Source organism: Lissotriton vulgaris, unplaced genomic scaffold (assembly GCF_964263255.1).
Source record: "Lissotriton vulgaris unplaced genomic scaffold, aLisVul1.2 SCAFFOLD_1037, whole genome shotgun sequence".
Lineage (NCBI taxonomy): Eukaryota > Metazoa > Chordata > Amphibia > Caudata > Salamandridae > Lissotriton > Lissotriton vulgaris.
Genome location: NW_028242123.1, coordinates 550,692 through 572,177, shown reverse-complemented (window position 1 = coordinate 572,177; position 21,486 = coordinate 550,692). Strand labels below are relative to the sequence as shown.

The 21,486-nt window shown below is 46.2% G+C and overlaps 1 protein-coding gene and 1 long non-coding RNA gene across 2 annotated transcripts; both read left to right on the top strand.

Moving 5' to 3' along the window:
- Nucleotides 1–8,903: 8,903 nt before the first annotated feature.
- On the top strand, nt 8,904–10,764 carry LOC147669058 (uncharacterized). Its single transcript, XR_015303748.1, has 3 exons — nt 8,904–8,977; nt 9,638–9,691; nt 10,229–10,764. It is a non-coding gene; the product is annotated as an uncharacterized LOC147669058 (long non-coding RNA).
- A 209-nt stretch (nt 10,765–10,973) lies between these two features.
- LOC147669057 (uncharacterized) lies at nt 10,974–13,214 on the top strand. Its single transcript, XM_086948258.1, has one exon. The coding sequence runs from the start codon at nt 11,413–11,415 to the stop codon at nt 12,808–12,810; it is 1,398 nt and encodes a 465-aa protein (XP_086804384.1). The 5' UTR covers nt 10,974–11,412; the 3' UTR covers nt 12,811–13,214.
- Nucleotides 13,215–21,486: the final 8,272 nt, after the last annotated feature.

The window sequence follows — 21,486 nt, the reverse complement described above, 5'->3', positions numbered from 1 at the left end:
ATTGATTATATGCTGTTAAGCATGTAAAATTGCTTTTTCAAAGCATCTGAGAATATTGTTCATTTAGATGCTATGTGCGTATTAGCACAAACTTTGCATGCTCCGTCAGCGTAGTGAAGTATTAAGCCCAGGGTTACTCTTTATATCAGCATAAGGAGCTATCCCTTGAACTGTAGCGGCCTGGTAGGCTGCTTGTAAGTCACCAGACAGGAGAGGTCCCAAGTACTGGACCCATTTATCAAATGGCCAAGATGCTGCCGTGGCCATCCTTTTGAAATTATTGAAAAAATAGTCAGGGTCTTCCCCACTCATGTACCGTTGTACTCTCTGAGTAGGACAGGCACGACCTTTGGAAAGACCATGGCAGTTTCCTCCGGGCGGTCAGGTTGAAATTCAGTTATTTCAAGTCCCTACACCACTGGCACTGGACGTTGGAGTGCGTCTATAAAGCACATACGGCAGACTATTCCACATGCTGGAGGTGCAGAAGGTTTGGCGCAGTTGCCTGTGACATTTTGCATTTTCTGCAGACTGTACAGCACTTTGTGCTGCTACGGCTCCATTTGGGATACCTTGATGACCAACCTAGGGCTGGCACCACAATTAATGGCCCGTCTGACCTTGCTTCACAAAATGTCAATATTCCAGGATTTAACACACCATGGTAAGAGTTTTCTGGCTATGGCCTTCGTATTGGGAGTTGGCTTTTTGGGGGGTGACCATGGTGCCTGGCACCCTGACTTTTCTCTCCTGTTCCCACGTCCCTTCCATGATAATCTGCAGGATCTTCTGGGCTGCATCACCTCTATCTGGACGGGTTATGTTTTTTATTGTTTTTCCGGTTATCAATGTCTTCTCACAAGTTCTAGTTTACTCAGTATATTGGACTCTGCTGAATCGATAAACTTCCATACCTGTTATATGCTCATTGTATATGAAAAATCAATAGAGAAATGAGGTATTAAACAAAGACACAGGGAGTGTTGTCTCTTAACATTTGACTTTGACAGTACCAAAGGAAGAAACATTACTGAATTTATAGACATGATGAGAACACATGTAAAGTGATATGATTGACAACCAAGTCTCACTAAAACAGACATTCAATTTAACATTCTACTGAACTGTGTGCAGTACTCATGGTGAAATATGAGAAAGGTTTTGCCAACAAAATGTGGGACAGAGGGTCTGCTCTGTGCCGAATAGTCACGTGTGAAGTTCTAGTTAATCCCCATATTTTGGAAGAAAGGGCCAGGTTTGAGTGATACTTCAGCACGACCTCCAAATGTGTTAGTGTCACTCGGGATGAGTGAGGCTTGAGGGCTCTGATGTATGCATGTCTGAATTAATGTTGCTGTCGAGGCATTCAAGGCTGCTTGCATGACAATGCCACAAAGAGTTGACTCACTCACTAATCAGCGGTGTATTGATGACGAGTGTACTGTGATATAAGAGCCTATGTGAAGGAGTAGAATATTTTAGAGTAGTGAAATGCCCCTCCCCTGTTCTTCAGACCAGTAACACCCACTCATTTCAATGCAAACTGTGTGAAAAATTTCTGGTTCATACTTGGTTGCCCTATCTTAGGAATTAATTGTTTCAAAGATATATTGCTTTATTTTTTGCCAGTGAATCTTTGTTGAGAGAGGATGCTGGTTACTAGATACAAAACACCAAAGCCTGGAAGAGACCGCTAGCTTAATAATTTACGAGACAGTTGTGCTCTTAAACCAGAAACTCAAAACCTAATTAGGGCCTACATTTCAGTCTTGTTTGAGGATATAAAACCGTATTAAATATAAGGAATAAGCCACAGACATAGGAAAATTAGAAATAAGCTGTTCCTTCAATTGTCGCTTTGACACATGATCTATGCCTCATTGTCACTGATCTGGTGTATGAAACTCCATGGTATTTACCTCTATTTACTTTGCTATCTAGCACGTTGTGGATTTGAAAAACTGCAAATAAATTATTTAAAAGAATAAATAAGCTGCCCAGTTTAATTGCAAAACTGACCGAAATACTCATATATTCATTAAAATACCAATATATTCATTGAAATGCAGATATATTCTTTGAAATACAGATATATTCATTGAAATACAGATATGTTTTTTGAAATAGAGATATATTCTTTGAAATACAGATATATTCATTGAAATACAGATATGTTCATTGAAATACAGACTGCCACTTCCAGCTGTCACCTTTCTGTAAATACTCTTTAGACCTCTACATCAGTGTTTGGAAGATGCTCATCTGAAGTGCAGCTATAAATACTTTTTTACAGCAGCAGCAAAGTGTGAGGCCCTGTACTTGAACTGTCTGCCCCTTAAAAACATTCCCGTCTGTGACATCTGAAATCCCAGGTCTTTACAGGTATAAATGCTTGTTTGCGTGAAATGCATTCAATCCTGGAGCCTGGAAGTGGCGGTTCAGTCAGCGGCCACCAGAGGGCACTCCTCACCTGCTGATGAAACCACTGAGCTGCACATTAGGTGGAAGGGAGAAGGATTTCCTCTTCCGGGTCAGCGGCGGCAGAGACAGCACCAGCAGCAGTGCTGACATTACTTCCGGCCTCTCCTGGTGTGTCCAGCCTGCTGCAGAGGAGGAAGGAGCCCTGTCTGGTGGGCAGTTACCACCATCTACAGACCCCCCTCAGACCTCAAATCTGCACCTGCCCCTCCCCCCCCAGCTCCAGAAGGAGGAGAGAGCCTGGACAGGTTTCTGCTCAGGTAGGAGAGCTGCTACTGTCCAGAGGAGGTGAGGCCTGTCCAGAGGAGGTGAGGCCTGTCCAGGAGTGCAGAGGAGGTGAAGCCTGTCCAGGGATGCAAAGGAGGAGAGGCCTGTCCAGGGGTGCAGAGGAGGAGAGGCCTGTCCAGGAGTGCAGAGGAGGTGAAGCCTGTCCAGGGATGCAAAGGAGGAGAGGCCTGTCCAGGGGTGCAGAGGAGGAGAGGCCTGTCCAGGGGTCGGGAGGAGATGAGGCCTGTCCAGGGGTGCAGAGGAGGTGAGGCCTGTCCAGAGGAGGTGAGGCCTGTCCAGGAGTGCAGAGGAGCAGTGGCCTGTCCAGGGGAGCAGTGTCTTTCTTCGGGGCCTGTGCATATCGCCCCGAGGCTCAGGGCGGAGTCAGAGCTGTATGGGGTGCAATGAACTCTGGGCTCCTCTGTCCTTGATGAGGATCCTTCACAAAGAGCTCCTGTGAAAAGCACCGAGAGGCCTGTCCATGGGTGCAGAGGAGGTGAGGCCTGTCCAAGGGTGCAGAGGAGGAGAGGCCTGTCCAAGGGTGCAGAGGAGGAGAGGCCTGTCCAGGGGTGCAGAGGAGGAGAGGCCTGTCCAGAGGAGCAGAGGAGGAGAGGCTTGTCCAGGGGTGCAGAGGAGGTGAGGCCTGTACAGAGGTGCAGAGGAGGTGAGCCCTGCCCAGGGGTGCAGAGGAGGAGATGCCTGTCCAAGGGTGCAGAGGAGGTGAGGCCTGTCCGAGCGTGCAGAGGAGGAGAGGCCTGTCCAGGGGGTGCAGAGGAGGAGAGGCCTGTCCAAGGGTGCAGAGAAGGAGAGGTGTGTCCAGGGGTGCAGAGGAGGTGAGGCCTGTCCAAGGGTGCAGAGGAGGTGAGGCCTGTCCAAGGGTGCAGAGGAGGAGAGGCCTGTCCAGGGGGTGCAGAGGAGAATAGGCCTGTCCAGGGGCACAGAGGAGGAGAATTCTGTCCAGGGGTGAAGAGGAGGAGAGGCCTGTCCAGGGGCACAGAGGAGGTGAGGCCTGTCCAGGGGTGCAGAGGAGGCAAGGCCTGTCCAGGGGCTGCAGAGGAGGGGAGGCCTGTCCAGGGAAGCAGAGGAGGTGAGGCCTGTCCAGGGGGTGCAGAGGAGGAGAGGCCTGTCCAAGGGTGCAGAGGAGGTGAGGTCTGTCCAGGGGTGCAGAGGAGGAGAGGCCTGTCCAGAGGAGCAGAGGAGGTGAGCCCTGCCCAGGGGTGCAGAGGAGGAGAGGCGTGTCCAGGGGTGCAGAGGAGGTGAGGCCTGTCCAAGGGTGCAGAGGAGGAGAGGTCTGTCCAGGGGGTGCAGAGGAGGAGAGGCCTGTCCAGGGACGCAGAGGAGGAGAGTTCTGTCCAGGGGGTGAAGAGGAGGAGAGGCCTGTCCAGGGGCACAGAGGAGGTGAGGCTTGTCCAGGGGTGCAGAGGAGGCAAGGCCTGTCCAGGGGCTGCAGAGGAGGAGAGGCCTCTCCAGGGAAGCAGAGGAGGTGAGGCCTGTCCAGGGGTGCAGAGGTGGAGAGGCCTGTCCAGGGGTGCTGAGGAGGAGAGGCCTGTCCAGGGGAACAGAGGAGGTGAGGCCTGTCCAGGGGTGCAGAGTAGGTGAGGCCTGTCCAGGGGAACAGAGGAGGTGAGGCCTGTCCAGGGGTGCAGTGGAGGTGAGGCCTGTCCAGGGCTGCAGAGGAGGTGAGGCCTGTCCAGGAGTGCAGAGTAGGAGAGGCCTGTTCAGGGGGGTGGCGGAGGCGAGGACTGTCCAGGGGGTGCAGAGGATGTGAGGCCTGTCCAGGGGTGCAGAGGAGATGAGGCCTGTCCAGGGGTGCAGAGGAGGTGAGACCTGTCCTGTCGGAGGGAGGTTAGAAGAGGTGAAGCCTGTCCAGGGGGAGGCACAAAGAAGGTGAGCCCTGTCCAGCAGGTGCAGAGGAGGGGAGGACTGTCCATGGGATGTAGAGGGGGTAAGGCCTGTTTGGAGGTAGGTGCAGAGGAGGGGAGACCTGTTGGGGGGATGCAGAGGAAGCAAGGTCTGTCCAGGGGGTGCAGAGGAGGTGAGTGAGGCCTGTCCAGGTCGTTGTAGAGGAGGTGAGGCCTGTCCAGGGATGCAGAGGAGGAGAGGCCTGTCCAGGGTGGTGTAGAGGAGGTGAGGCCTGTCCAGGGATGCAGAGGAGGTGTGGCCTGTCCAGGGGTGCAGAGGAGGAGAGGTCTGTCCAGGGGGTGCAGAGGAGGAGAGGCCTGTCCAGGGACGCAGAGGAGGAGAGTTCTGTCCAGGGGGTGAAGAGGAGGAGAGGCCTGTCCAGGGGCACAAAGGAGGTGAGGCCTGTCCAGGGGTGCAGAGGAGGCAAGGCCTGTCCAGGGGCTGCAGAGGAGGAGAGGCCTCTCCAGGGAAGCAGAGGAGGTGAGGCCTGTCCAGGGGTGCAGAGGTGGAGAGGCCTGTCCAGGGGTGCTGAGGAGGAGAGGCCTGTCCAGGGGAACAGAGGAGGTGAGGCCTGTCCAGGGGTGCAGAGTAGGTGAGGCCTGTCCAGGGGAACAGAGGAGGTGAGGCCTGTCCAGGGGTGCAGTGGAGGTGAGGCCTGTCCAGGGCTGCAGAGGAGGTGAGGCCTGTCCAGGAGTGCAGAGTAGGAGAGGCCTGTTCAGGGGGTGGCGGAGGCGAGGACTGTCCAGGGGGTGCAGAGGATGTGAGGCCTGTCCAGGGGTGCAGAGGAGATGAGGCCTGTCCAGGGGTGCAGAGGAGGTGAGACCTGTCCTGTCGGAGGGAGGTTAGAAGTGGTGAAGCCTGTCCAGGGGGAGGCACAAAGAAGGTGAGCCCTGTCCAGCAGGTGCAGAGGAGGGGAGGACTGTCCATGGGATGTAGAGGGGGTAAGGCCTGTTTGGAGGTAGGTGCAGAGGAGGGGAGACCTGTTGGGGGGATGCAGAGGAAGCAAGGTCTGTCCAGGGGGTGCAGAGGAGGTGAGTGAGGCCTGTCCAGGTCGTTGTAGAGGAGGTGAGGCCTGTCCAGGGATGCAGAGGAGGAGAGGCCTGTCCAGGGTGGTGTAGAGGAGGTGAGGCCTGTCCAGGGATGCAGAGGGGGAGAGGCCTGTCCAGGAAGGTGTGGAGGAGGTGAGGCCTGTCCTGTGTTTGGGTGGTTCAAAGGAGGTGGGGCCTCTCCAGGAGGGATGCAGTGGAGATGAGGCCTGTTCGTCCAGGCGGGGTGGTCGAGAGCTGAGTTTAAGTTTGTTAATATTTGTCCCAAGAGATTTGTGGAATGAGTGCAAGTTGCTTGTAAACTGGCCAATTGAAGAACCACAGAGTGAAGTGCCTCAAAATATTTTATTATATTACAAGAGATTAATGCAGAGTTACAGACAATATTGAAAAGGCAAAGACCGGGTAAAAGAGGGCGCATCTTTTAGCGTTGCATCTAGAGGTAGTGCACATATCCAGAAAAATGTGAGAGGCTGCAGACTAACATTCCGGATGAGATTTTGTTTTACGCAAAGTTCTGTAGTGAGAATTTTGTTACTAAGCAGAAAAATATCAAAGAAAAAATAATGACGGCTCAGACAAAAATGTTCCAAAAGGGTGACGAAAGTGGTTCTCGCGGATGCTATTCTCGCTTTGATTTTGGGTTTGTTGCTGGTGTGAATTTGGATATGCACGGCATGGAGGAAAAGTTGTTCCTCTGGGTCATGGCCGGACTGGGAACTCCAACCAGGCCTGACAATTTTGACGGCCCAGCTCCCTGCCTCTTTTGTTGCCGGGGGCGATATAGCAGCACCACAGCAAAACCAGCCCCCAGTAAGAAATACGTTTCCCAGCACTGAAGAATCGGCCCCCACTCTTCCAGCCCCCCGGAGAAACACCGGAAGCCGGTTCCGGCCGGTCTGGCCCTGCTTAGGGTATAGGTTTTACTGACAGAGGCAATTTAAATACCTCAAACACAAATAATGTGCAGAACAAGACATGATCCTTGTGAGGTTTGCAGGAACCTGGGAAACTGGAACATGAATCAGATGGCACAGAATGGGATGTCACAGCCAATGGTCCCAGCCCAACTGGCCTCTGTGCCGAGCATGCAGAGTCAAAGACAGATATATTAGAACATGCTTTCAGTCCCGATAGTCCCAAAGCCCAGTATAGAATAGAACGCCAAAATTCTTAACAAATTTAAGATTTCAACAAAATTCTTTTTTAATTAATAAGGATTTTCCACAACTTGCATCAACACTAGGAGTTTCTACTGGACTGAATCAGACACAATGACTGTGCCTGAGACGGGAGAAGGATTGCATGCTTGGTGCAGTCCTAGAGGTCACCCAGAGTGGCTCTTTTGTAGAAGAAGTAAATGGAAATCCGGCATCACTTTAATCAATAAATGTGCCTCCCGTTCCACAGTCAGACTGACGAGAGCGCCCAACCCACCCCTCTTGGGAAAGGAGTCCAAGTTGTAGGCATTTCTAATAAACAACCAATGAGCTGTCAGCAAATGTTCCCATGCAAATTAAGTCAATGATGAACGGCTAAAAACTTAAACTGTGATTAAGATCCAGTTATTATGTTAGGAAATAACCATGTAAAATGACTTGTGGCTTTTAGTTGAAGAGTCACAATTAATTATTCATTTTGTAGGTGTGGTTTATTAAATTTCATTTTGTTGTGCCATGCTTTCATGAACATTCATTGATTGCTGTCATTTTTACCTCATCATGAACCATGTGAATAATGTGTTCTCTCTGTCTAAAAACGTATAAAATGACTGTTTTGGGATATTTGCTGGAATTGTTTTATTTTATCCTTTTCCTAAAGGCAGACTACATGTCAGTCCTCTTACTGATATTGGACTTAAGAACTTTTTCTTGATTTTTAAAAAGCAGATTCTATGTCAGTTTGCTATTTGATATTATAGAAAAACTTTTTCTTATTTCTTAGCACACATTTCTTCTGCAAATATTATGATAATTATTTCTCTGACTGAGTACCCATGTTTATGCCTTCAGTAATTATTTGAAACCTTTAATATAGCTTTGATGCTTTTTGTACCTCCAAAGGCTAGGACCTTTACCAAGGGAGCGGTCCTTTAATGGGCTGTACTGCCAGCGACGGCTGACTATAAGGTCATTACACTGTTTGCCCTATGAGGGCAGAATGTGTTAATTAATAAAAACAACGGTGTCCCATAGACCGAGAGGGGTTGAAACACCCCCGGTACTCCGAACTGCTGTAAGTGGTAATGTTGAACAGTTAACAGCCGCATGCAGGACCACGGCGGTTAATAGTTGAACATTCACAGCAATAGCTGTGAAAGGAGGCTGAAGTCTGCCCCCGGTTCTCTCTGGGCTCGGCTAAACTGCTTTTCATCATTCAGGTGAGCCGGGAGATGTAGGAGATGAGCAGAACACCCCCACCTTCCGAGACACCAGTGACACTGCGAGATACGGGGGAAGGAAGGGAGGGCTCCTGTGTGCCCTGCTGCAGGCTGTATCTTCTGCCTTCTCCTGTCCAATCCCTATATTTCAGAGAGGCAGAGGCTGTGTATTAGGACATTGTAATGTTGAGAGCAGTGGGCCTATATCAGGTTGTATAGGCTGCAGCTGCTCCATTGTCTCCAATGGAGGTCTAAACATTTCAATGTTCCCAGCTTTGTCTCGTGAAGGATTTATTTATACTGACCCTCCGCATCATCCCTTCAGATAAGTTATAGATAAATAGCACCAACACATTGATGCTTTGTTGCTTCCATTGCTCAGCATTCAAACTCTGCATCAGCTTGAACGTGAATTGCTGTTGCTCTGAGAGCATGGTTTGTATAAATCTAAGAGTCTGGTTGACTGATTTATGAAGTGTGGGCAGAATTATGTACAAGGACATTAACATACCTATGCAAACCAGATTCTTTTAATTTGCAAGTTTCATGGTCTGCAAATGGAAAGATGGGGGTTATGAAAACATGGACTGGGTTGTTAGGGTTTGTTCTCTGACACTGTGTGTGCACTCTATATTCACAGAGACCTTTTCCAGCATGGGATCATGGTTCTTGGTGAACCAAAAAAGTATTTATTCATACCCATATTTGCATCACAATGGCCTCCAGAGAACAAGAGATTCTTTTGTTTTGCAAGTACAGGACGTTTTTTTGTAAAATGGGATGAAGTGTGATAGTCGTCTGACGCAAAACTATTTCTTTACTTCCTCTCAAGGTATTCTGGGATGACCAGGCAGTGCAGTGTGGCTGCCACCCTTGGAGGAACAAAATATAACATAACTGTCAGGTAAGGATTTCTATAACTCTTAAGTTTCCTTTTCCCTTGTTTCTTCTTTCTCTATTCCCTTTCTTGATCTCTGTTTTGTTTTTGTCTCTTCAGCTTCAACATTTGACTCCCTCTGTGCACTATTCTTGTTGTTATCAAACTTCTGATAATAATATGATGGAGCCACATTCCTCCTGGAAATGTTGGGGGTGTAGTGCAGGTCCAGTTCCTTCTTAGGTCAGTTTTTCCCAGCAGTTCCTTAACTATTGGCACATTTGGCTTCTCCTCTACACCAGGTGATACTCTCCCCCCTCTGACTGTTCTTTCGGCGTCTTTTCTCTCTTGATCTGACTTCCATCTCTTTACTTCCTCCTAAACTATCCTTTTCTGTCTTATCTACTACAACCAAAAGACAGAGTATATGTGTGTGGACACACATGCACACAAGGCTTGCTTTAGGGTGGTGCAACCGGTGGAGCCGTACCTGGTGCTGACCTTGGAGGCACTGTGTTTATATGTAACTTATGGGTTCACAAGCATCTGCTGCACAGTTTCCTGTGCTGGACCCCTGAGGTCAAAGTGGAAGATAGCTTTTTTTCCCCTTTGCTCTATTTTGTGTTTTTCTTTTCCTGACCCTTTTTGGTTTCCTTTACTGTTGTGCTGTTTTTTTCACTTTTTCAGGTGTTGCAGTGCCTGGGTCCTGTTGGAGGAGCATGATGAGTTCTGAGCCACCAAGTAAGTCCTTATCATCCGCACAATTTGAAATAGTGAATTCCACTGAGCTAACTGGACACAGCGTCAGTCTACAGTGGCATTTAAAGCATTGATTACAACTAGGCGAATTCCTTTTTTCAATAAAATGTCCCTTCCTAGATCCCTTGAAAAAGGAATAGATGAATAGTTTAAGTGAGTAGGGGAGTAAGTAACATCTAATAATTCATTAAAAGAATTACAAATATCTCAATATCATGCCAGCCTGTTTCACAGAGAGTGTAAATTGATAGTGTTGGCTGCTTCTAAGAATCTATGTTGCAATATATGTGCAACTTGTGTTTCTTTCTTAATTATTAAATATGTTTTCTCTCACATCCATGAGCTCCAGTAATCCGAAGCTCCCAATCTACAGTGTCCCCGAGCTGTTTCACCACTATCAGAAATGATACTCAACAGATTTCCTGGCTTGTTTTTGTCAATACTTTCTTTGTGCAAAGTATAAGGTCACATATATTTTTTCTTTGTGTTCATTTACAATTTTTGACTCCATTTCTACAGGTGACTGAAGCATGAACAGAAAAAAGAAGGTTTAAATTTAGTGAAACACAACGAAAAGGATTATTTTAAGGAAAGTTAAAACATTCTCGAGCTCTTGAGAAGAAACACATTCTATGTGCCAGGAATGGTGAGGATGTTGGTGCGGAAGAAACTGGTGAATGAGAAAGTTGTCAAATCCCTATAGTAAAATTGCCATAAATGTTTACCAAGTGTCAGTAACTCAGATTGAGGAGAACATTGGCCACAATTGATCCCCACGCAGTGCACTTGAGAAAACTCAGTGCTGTACATTTTGTTTTTATGGTTTATGAGAAATGCTTTGGAGACCTAAACCCTCCCCAACCGATCAGCATCTGTAGACGTGTTGTGATGTGACAGAACCGTCAAAAAGACTAATATTCATGGTTTACAAGCGCAAGCTTTTGTCTCTGTCTCCTGAAGACGAGAGGAGAGAAAAGATTGTTTAAAAGAAAGTCATTGTAAATACTCTTTCTCAGATGTCGTTACAGCAAAGATGCTGGATTATCAGTTCAAGTCAAGTCAAGTCAAGTCAAGTCAAGTCAAGTCAAGTCATGAAATTTGTATAGAGGGTTTCAGTTCCAATATAGGAAGATTTTCTCCACCAGCTCTGTCTCTTGGGTTGATCCGAGTGGTTTCAAAGTGTCCTGTAACTCCAAAGTCTTATCATGTACCTGTCTTAGCCACTGAGCAAAAAAGCATATACTGGCCCAGGAAGTATAAAAGGGGCCAGTGTTAAGCTATTGATAATTCATAAACCACCCTGGCATGCCCTAATCATCTGTCATTACTTGTATGAACAAACATACCTTACAGGCAAACACTAAAGCCCAAAGACCTTATCAGTGCTTTTAAAACTCCTAAATCAAATGTGATCAAACTAGAATCAATAAATGAGACTAATTAAACTTGAGAAAATTCACCCGGGCATAACTTGGAGAAAATGAATCCATGAGAGGCCTCTTAATCAATACAAGGGGCTCCTCAGTGAAAGTTAATAAGACAAGTTAGATCGGTGCCTTTAAAGGTAGGAAAATAATTTCCAGGTAAAAACTATAATTAGTTGAATACATATGTTAAGAAGAGCATCTGAAATGTATTTTAGAAGTTAATGCTGAGTTGTAACATAAACAAGTACACAATCAGAAATCAGATTCAGTCTTAAGATGGCATGTATCCAGGAACAAACCCAACTTGGAGAAACAAACAACTCGAATAAGAGCAATGACTGTGAGAACAGCTTTAGTTATCAATCCCACCTCACTAAACATGAGAAAACTAGCGCTGGACGAAAACCCTATCAATGTCCCGAATGCCAGAAACACTTCAATCACAAATCCAACCTTATTGTACATGAAAGAACCCATAATGGGCATAAACCGTATCAGTGCTCTGAATGCTGTAAAAGCTTCAGTCATAAAGCCAGCCTTACTGTACATGAAAGGACCCACACTGGACAAAAACCTTATCAGTGCTCTGAATGCTGTAAAAGCTTCAGTCATAAATTCAGCCTTACTGTGCATGAAAGAACCCACACTGGGCAGAAACCGTATCAGTGTTCTGAATGCCAAAAAGGTTTCTATCACAAACGCGGTTTAACTCAACATGAGAGAATCCATACTGGGCTCAAACCCTATCAGTGCTCTGAATGCCAGAAAAGCTTCAGTCGGAAAATAACTCTCACTTACCATGAGAGAACTCACACTGGGCAAAAACCTCATCAGTGCACTGAATGCTGTAAAAGCTTCAGTCATAAATTCAGCCTTACTGTACATGAAAGGACCCACACTGGACAAAAACCTTACCAGTGCTCTGAGTGCCGTAAAGGATTCAGTCAGAGATCCAGTTTAATTGAACACGAGAGAACTCACACTGGACTAAAACCTTATCAGTGCTCTGAGTGCCGGAAAAGCTTCAGTCAGAAATCTCACCTTACTGTGCATGAAAGAACCCACACTGGGCAGAAACCGTATCAGTGTTCTGAATGCCAAAAAAGTTTCTATCACAAACGCGGTTTAACTCAACATGAGAGAATCCATACTGGGCTCAAACCCTATCAGTGCTCTGAATGCCAGAAAAGCTTCAGTCGGAAAATAACTCTCACTCACCATGAGAGAACTCACACTGGGCAAAAACCTCATCAGTGCACTGAATGCTGTAAAAGCTTCAGTCAGAAATACAACCTTACTGTGCATGAAAGAACCCACACTGGGCAGAAACCGTATCAGTGTTCTGAATGCCAAAAAAGTTTCTATCACAAATGCGGTTTAACTCAACATGAGAGAATCCATACTGGGCTCAACCCCTATCAGTGCTCTGAATGCCAGAAAAGCTTCAGTCGGAAAATAACTCTCACTCACCATGAGAGAACTCACACTAGACAAAAACCTTATCAGTGCTCTGAATGCTGTAAAAGCTTCAGTCATAAATCCAGCCTTACTGTACATGAAAGGACCCACACTGGACAAAAACCTTACCAGTGCTCTGAGTGCCGGAAAGGATTCAGTCAGAGATCCAGTTTAATTGAACACGAGAGAACTCATACTGGACTAAAACCTTATTAGTGCTCTGAGTGCCGGAAAAGCTTCAGTCAGAAATCCAACCTTACTGTGCATGCACGAACCCACACTGGGCATAAACGGTATCAGTGCTCTGAATGCCACAAAAACTTCAGATTGAAAACAACTCTCACTAGACATGAGAGAACTCACACTGGGGATAAACCTTATTAGCTTTTTGAATGCTGGAAATGTTTCAGTCGGAAATCTGGTCTCACTCAACCTGCGAGAACTTACCTGGAAAAAACCTCATCATTGTTCTAAATGCCAGGGAAGAGTCTGCTGGAGATTCAGTTTCATTCAACAAGAGAGAACCCACAATGAGAAAGAAAATGACTTGTGCTCTCAATGTGACAAAAACTTTAGTTGTAAATGTAACCTTTCTACATAAGAGAGACAATGTGGGAAAATAAAAGGTGCTCGCTGTAAACCCTGGGGGAGGAGCTTTCAGACTCGCAAAACATTTACATGAAGCAGCCACAAAGACATTGATTGTCCATCAAACTGTCTACTGAGAAAAGCACACAGCGTGGGATGGAAATGCTTGAATTAACCTCATTCTTTTGTAACTATTTGTGGCCTCATTCCATTCAGCGTGTTTTTTTTGCTGAGTGTTTATAATCCATGGCTCTGACTCACAGAGTACATTCGATCCTGAACTTTGAGGCCACGCCTCCAAGGATCAGGAATGCTTGAACCTCAAACTGTTTCCAGCCTTAACGAGCCTCACCAGGGGGCTGCAGCAGGAGTCCCTTTGTCATAGGTCTCTATGGGACCAACATCTGTTTATGTCTGTACCACGTAGGGTTGATCATTGAGAAAAACTAAAGGTGATGGATGGACTGGTAGTTAATCTCTGCAACATCCCGCCACATCATTCTCTAGTCTCTGTGTAACTACAGACGAGGCCAGCCATATGCAAACCATTCTTGGCGTCATCCTAAATAGTCCTAATTGTCACGTCCTCTCTGGCTCCTCAGGATCAGGGTGATACTATATGGGGTCCACCTCCTGACTTCCCCCACACTCTGACTATTGAAATATACAGAGTATAGAGATAATCAAGCGAGGGATGGGAAAGGGTAGGAACTGCGGTGGAAAGGGATTACCTGTAACAGAAAAGCATAACATTAATACTGTACAGCAATCCTTTCTACTCTCATATGTTCTCGCTTTAATCCTAACTATACCTTATAGGTCTTTCCCAACAAGATGTTCTTCTTGCGAACAGATAAACAACACCACCTGTAAAAGACAATAACCATTCATCAACACCACACCAGTAACCGAGTATTGAAACACAAAAAATCCTTTTACTCAATCATACTCACATCCACACCCCGCGGATCCCAGAACAAAAATAGAACAAAATTATCCTTCTCCAAAGATTAAAAATAGGGTTCAAATCCAGTAAGTTCTTGGTGGAAACAACTCAGTCTCAGTCTTGAGCCAAGAAAGAAAATACAGTTTAGGGTTCCACCCAACGTGGAAAAAACACAAAAGGAAATCCAGAACTTTAGTCTCCCACAAGTATACTGTCTGAACAGGATAGGAAGTCACTCAGGAATATATATATATATCTTAGCATATATCAATGAGGCCAAGTGTTTGTCAATGAAAAGGTACAACTATACCCTTTGAAGATCGAGTCCAGGGTGAGATGCTGCCGTGGCTCCTTATCTGAAAATCACCAGACACAGAAGGAATCCACAAGTTCTCCGCAGCCGCGAGAGAACTCACTTCTGTGATCCACACGCTCAGAAGAGCGGTGATCAGGAATACAGCCCGACGCAGCCGCGACCGGGAGAGGAACAAGAGCAGTTCACGCTCAGCCGAGCGGAACACAAGAAGACGCCCGCCGCAGCCACGAGCGGGCAAAAATGAAGGAATCCGGATCGCGTCCTCACGGAAGATGAGACGCGAGGTGGTACAGCGGCTCAGCCGAGCCTCCAGCGATACATGGATCTAATCCCCAGGAAAACAATGGGAAGGAACACAGGAATCCAATCCTCTAACAGCACGGCTGTTGACAGAGTCCAGGAAAGCCAGAATCACGTACAACGCTATCGCTTTGTCACGTGATTTTTATCAACTAGCGCTGCTTCTGCCTGAAGGCATTCTGGGACATGTAGTTCTCGATGTCTGTAACAATGTAGGCGCATGCAGATCTCAGTTCCTGACACTAATGACTTCTGTTCCAAAAGGACACAGCCTCGTATTACAAAGATCCACATGAGTGGCCTCTTTCCATCTTCTTTTTGTTTCAAATGGAACCTGCTATCCCCTTAACCATGCCTCAGGCCTGCCACGTTCCATGCTTTGGCTCTTATCCTCAACCTTGAACCATTTCCATAACTTGGAAGCTCCGAAGACTTTGCAGCTGTTGTAACTGCTTGAAGTTTCACACATTTTGATGGCCGTGGATTCAGGTTCAACTTGATGACCCAACTCTACTCTGTGGGAATTTTGCACTTCAAGCCACTTCTGTACAGCTCGTCACCTTCTGAGACTGATTCAGCCAAAAACCTTGCATCAAATTCCAGTGTTAATCATTACCTGAGACTAAACTTATCTTTGTCCTCTCGGGCATAGCTCCCAAAGTCAGCTACAATTTTGTAGGTGACTTCCTGATTGATTCAGTAGAACTGCTTGTTTTTTATTTATTTACCTTTTTGTTTGGATTTGACAGTTGTTTTTGCTAATTAATAATCCTTAAATCACAGCCCACCTTTAGATTTTGCTTCTGAATAATTATTAAATATTCTTTTTGCTCTAAACTTGGTTTGAATCTTACAGTTCCTTGTCTATTTTTAATAAACTGTATTGAAATTTGTGACTTTTACTGTTTTGCTTTTCCTTCGAGCGTGTCTTAGGCCATACTGCTCAAGCCACGTTACCAAAAGCGTGCTAAGAACACTTTAGTAGAAGACACATTTACCTTTGCTGGCCAAAGTTTGGAAAAAGCAAAGCAGGCTGACTCCAGAAAGCACTCTAAGGTTACGGTCTTAGGTGGCGTCTGCACCACCTGTAGATGCAAAAATCAAAGATTATGAGGGAAGCTGTTGGTAGCTGTGCCCCGGGAATTTGAGACTGCCTCTCAAACAGTCTCAAACAGTTGAAAGAGCTCAAGAGGCACCCGTCAGAGATTCATGTCTCAGCAACTAAGACTGCCCGTTCCTGTCATACAACACTCACACTGAATCACACTCCCTGTGCAATGTACAAACTTTTACATAAACAAGTTGTGTTGTGCTTTGTGAACAGGCTTTCACCCCCCTTTGTATGCAAATGAGTTTCTGTGATCAGACACCCCAGGCTCCCATCTCTTCTAGTGCTGTGATAATGTGAGAACTGTAACGAGATCACAAACAAGGGCTGTATTGAGAAATAATCGTCTTCCAAGTCACACAGTAGTTTGTAGTTCTTTATTAGTATTTTAAATGTACATCCCCCATCCCGTTCCAAGGTAGAGTAAAGTTTGCGAAGCGCGACTCTCTTGGGGCCCGCTCCCCAGATTAAGTCCATAAGAACAGAAACAGAGTCCAATTTCCTGAAGAAGTGCAGAGGCAGATAAACTAGAGTGGTCGAGAAGCAGTATAAATGTATTAACAGCATTTTTGCATTTCCACTCTACCCATGGGTTGATAGTTGCAGGGAGCCCCAAAACAACAGGGAGCTGCAAACCTTGGATATCACCTAAGTTGCCCTGTACACGTTCATTGTCGTGTGGTAAGTTCATCGCTTAATACCTGAAGATGTTAGGGTGCCACCCCAGTGCTAATTTGGGTAGCACTTCCTGTTTTAAGTTGTTAGTTTGCGCATGGGATATAAGCTGGATTTGGTCAAATTTAGCCTTAGTCTAGAAACCCTACCAAAATCGTCTAGAACATCCATCACCTGTGGTAGATACGAATGCATGTTCCTGAGGTACACAAATGCATCATCAGCATACAGTGATATGTCCTCTCAATTTGACTCACTCGGTATACTGATTGCTGGGTCCTGTGACCGAAACAGGACAGCGAACAGATCCATGGCTAGGGCGAAAGTAATCGACAGCATGCATCTTTGCTGCATTCAAAAGAAACTGAGATCTCTGCCTGTCCGGATGCGGGCCAGCATGTTTGTGTAGAGGAGATTTATCCAGTGTAATATTTTTGGCCTAGTGTCATGCCCATCAGCACTTTCATTAAGTAAAACTACTCAAGGGTGTCGAAGGCCTTCTCTATATCTAGTGAGAGTGCTGTGTATGGAGACAATTCATGAAGATTCTTTTCCATCAGCCGGAGAGGCGCCATAGGTTAAGACATATTTTTCTCCCAGGTACGAAATCATTCTGGTCTTGGTGCCAATGAAGAGAGGCAGGGGAGCAACCTGTTTGCAAGGACCTTCCTGCAAATCTTGTGGTTGGTGTACAGTGGCCAGTAGGAGCGTAGCTCCAGGGGGTCCCTGTTGGGCTAAGGCAGGACTAATATCATAGCCTCCCATAGGGATTCCGGCAATGTGCCCACCTGCCGGGCCTGTTGGTACATTTGGAGTAGCTTTGGAGAGAGGGTTGCTCTGTAGGTGAAGTAAAAGTCCACTGCGAACCCGACCATCCAAGGAGTTTTGTTGCACGCGATCTAGTCAATCATGAAGCAAATTTCCTCAGTGGTCAGGGTTTCATCTGGTGTATGTCCCTGAAGGGGGTTAAGTCTGGGGATTGTCAGTCTATTCAAATACTCATCTAATTGGGGCGCTTGCACTCCCAACACATATTTACAACAAGGGGTGGTGAGGGACAGAGTCTCTGAATTAAACAGAAAGCTCTCACCCAGTCAAGAGATCAGGGCTAGATCCAACACCGTTTTTTAGCTCACTGCACCATCCCAGTTTCAGAACCTGGCTGTATGCAAATTAGTCTGTTCCTGTCCCAGTGCATGATGGGAACAGGGCAAACCAAACTACAAAAGCCAATTCTTACACTGGGAAGGAAACAAGCTCCCGGGGACCGGTTTCTGGCATTACAGCCGTCTTCGGCCCGGTTTGCATGAATCCTGATGGTGCAATGAGCAAGGGTCTCACATCTGAGAATACCCTTCCACGCTTAGGGTGGACAAAAATATTTACAACAAGGGGTGGTGAGGGACAGAGTCTCTGAATTAAACAGAAAGCTCTCACCCAGTCAAGAGATCAGGGCTAGATCCAACACCGTTTTTTAGCTCACTGCACCATCCCAGTTTCAGAACCTGGCTGTATGCAAATTAGTCTGTTCCACTCCCAACACAGCATGGTATACAGACGTCTGGTACTACAGGAAAGCCTGGTTTATATCTGCTTGTACATTCAATATCACTCCCACCGGGGATCTGCTGGCCTTTCTGGGGGTCTTTGGGGTCAATGACCTTAGTAGCCATGCTAGTATCTGATAGTGTAGTGTTCCTAGTCTGACCACCGCCTCTCTTTACTCCTTTCGCAGAGGGGTGATTGTGTTCTAGTTTCATGCAGCTACCTCACATTTATTTCCGTTGTTCATATTGTTTGTTCAAGAGAGAGGTTCTGGGCTCGCAAAGGCATGTTTTACACAATGCTACATCTTGATGCACTGGCCTTATGTGAGACCCTTAAAGGTACCCCACTCTATCACTGTCGTATAGGCAGTCCCTTCCTTCGTCTCAAATATGGCGACATGTGTACCTTCAGTATCACAGAAGACTCTGTCCTGTAGGGCCGGGGAACACAGCCTCCTAGTAGATACTGGTGCATGTCGTCTGCCCCACTGAATCATCATTTTGAGGTGGTTGTGGTCTGAAAGTGTGTGGCCTAGACATTCAGGTCACAAGACCAAGGAAGCAACAGAGGGATTGCATAGGAGCAAGCCGATTCTGGTGTGCAGTTAGTGTAATGGTGAGAACAACGAGTATTCTCGTGTACGAGGATTCATCTGCCACCGGATGTTTCACATCTGGGTAAGCATAACCCAGTCCACAATGCGTGGGTCATTCTGATTACATTCTCATGTAGTGGTAGGGGAAGGATCTATTTAGGGAGGTGTCATGGGCAGAATTAAAGTCCCAACCCCATATACTCGGCATTGCCAGGGCTTGTATCAAGGGCTTGGATGAAGTACAACTGTCTCAAACTCAACACAGACAAGATGGAAGTCCTCATTTTTGGGAACAACACCTCACCATGGAATGACCCATGGTGTCCCATGGAGCACTGCATACCCCCCCATCAACATACCATGCCCATAACCTCTGGATCATTCTGGATAGCAAGCTATCGATGAAAAAACAAGGCAATGCAGTCTCATCCACCTGCTGCCACACCCTTTGCAGGCTCCACAAGACCTTCAGTTGGCTCCCAGCAAACACCAGAAGGACCATCATGCAAGCCCTCATCACTAGCAGACTGGACACTGGAAACACAATCTGTGTAAGAATCACTGCACGCCTCCAGATGAGACTCCAGACAATACAGAACTCAGTGGCAAGACTCATACTCAATCTCCCAGAAGGATCCAAGTCACAGCCCATCTCAAGAAACTACACTGGCTGCCGATTCAGAAGAGATGCCAGTTCAAGATGATGTCATGCCTACATGGCCTTGCACAACGTAGGACCAGCATACACAACAAATGCCTGACCTTCCACTATCAATCAATCAATCAATCAATCAATCAATCAATCAAAATTACTTTATTCGGTATACAGCAATACCATAAAAGTACAATACAGTTATGTTATGTTATGTTATGTTATCAGGCATTTTTATAGCGCTCGGCTACTCTAAAAGAGTGTCCCGGCGCTTTTCACAGGCAACTTACAGTGTAAGATCAACATAACAGGTAAAAACAGACCCCGAAAGAAAAGGAAAAAGAAAACCGTCTAAGCAGAGAGATTAAAAAGCCACGTCTTCAAATTCTTCCTAAATTGAAGCAGGTTGGGGGTGCTACGCAGTGCCAATGGAAGCGAATTCCACAACTGGGAGGCCTTGAGGCTGAAAGAGCGCCCCCCCGTGCGTGCCTTCCTCACGCGTGGAACCACGGCAGTAAAAAGGGATTCTGAACGCAGTGAGCGAGCCGGGCTCAGTTAGAATTAAAAAAAAAAACAAGAAATAAAACCTTCTACCGGGTACCTAGACAGTTGGTACAAAATATTAGCAAATAACAGAGCAAATCATCGTGGGTAATAAGGTTGAAAATGTGCTGAAAGTTAGAAAGTCTAACACTCCTGAGCAGATTACACTCAAAAAGGGCAAGTTACAAAACAAGGGTAATATAAAACCAACATGGTAAAAAAGGAAAAACCCCCAAGCATAAAATTCATCTGTGTAAAAAACAAGGAGAAGGGCATCATAAGTGTTGGTACCAAAGAGAAAAAAGGATAATTTAACGACCAGTGTCATAATCCCCTGTCCTTAGTATTTCTCAGTCTTGCGGCCATCCTTAGGAAATTAACAGTGCAAAAAAGTGTGAAGGCCTCCTCAGACAATTTCAAGAACAATAGCGCAACCTTTCCGTGTTTGAACCTAGCATTCTTTAAAATGCTCTTTAAAAACAACTTCCTGGGGTGACCGTAATAGGGGCACAACAAAACAAAATGGAGCATGTCCTGCGGAGACTTATAGTCGCAGCCGCAGGGGCCCCTCAACTCTATGGATGATAGAAACCCCGAAGGACACCCCAGTGTGTTATGGAGTAGGTTCAACCTAAATCTAGTCATCAGGAATCTGTCCTGAGCATTATAAAAATAAGACAGGTATGGTTCCAAACCTGGGCTGGATTTAGCCAAGAGGTGGGCTCTCACGGATGGTTTTACCATCTCTGTGTCTTCCCTGATGGAGGCCTTGTTCTTTAAGAAAGCGGACTGAACAATCGCCTTGTCCCGGGCTAACAAGGATCTCGGGGTGTTAAAATAATCAGCAAAACCCAGGCCCAACAGGGTCTCCCTGGTAATGCAATCAGTTATTATCTGTTTGCTTAGAGCCGCTTCAGGGTTAGTCCATATTTTAAGCCAGCAAGTGAGAGGTTTCAATTGAATCTCATCTCTGATGTAAATGAGACCTAACTCTTCGTGGATTTAATAGGAGGGGGTGCTCAAATGTCAAAGGAATTAATTTTCTTCTATTTGGATCCTTAATGGGTCAATGAAACCCCAAATCTCACTGTCATATAGTGCTTTGGCATTACAGATGGCCCTATACAAATTCAAGATTTGCTCAGGAGCCCAGCGACCCAACCTGAGTGCAAAATTCATGATTGCCCCGGAAGAGCTGATAAGAGATCTGCATTTCTCATCTGACAGAGTATTAAACCTGATGCGGCTATCAAATAAAATTCCCAGATAAGAAAATGCCTGCAATTTTTCTAGACAGTGGATGCAGATCCTAAAGGTGAATTTCCTGCCTGGCCTTTTTCCCATCTCCATGATGTATGATTTGGAGAGATTAGCGGACAGGTCCGGGTTCTCCATGAAGATGACAAAGCCATCAATGAGGTGCTGAAGGCCCCGCGCAGTACGTGACAGAAGTACTGGTCGTCCGCGTAAAGCAGAACCGGGATCCCTCTTCTACCTATCCTCGGACTGTCCACCCCTAATGCTCCCAGTGCCTTATCTAAACCATTAATATATAAAGTAAATAAGAAAGGCGCCAGGATGCAGCCCTGTCTCACTCCCCTAGAGCAAGGGAAAGAATCAG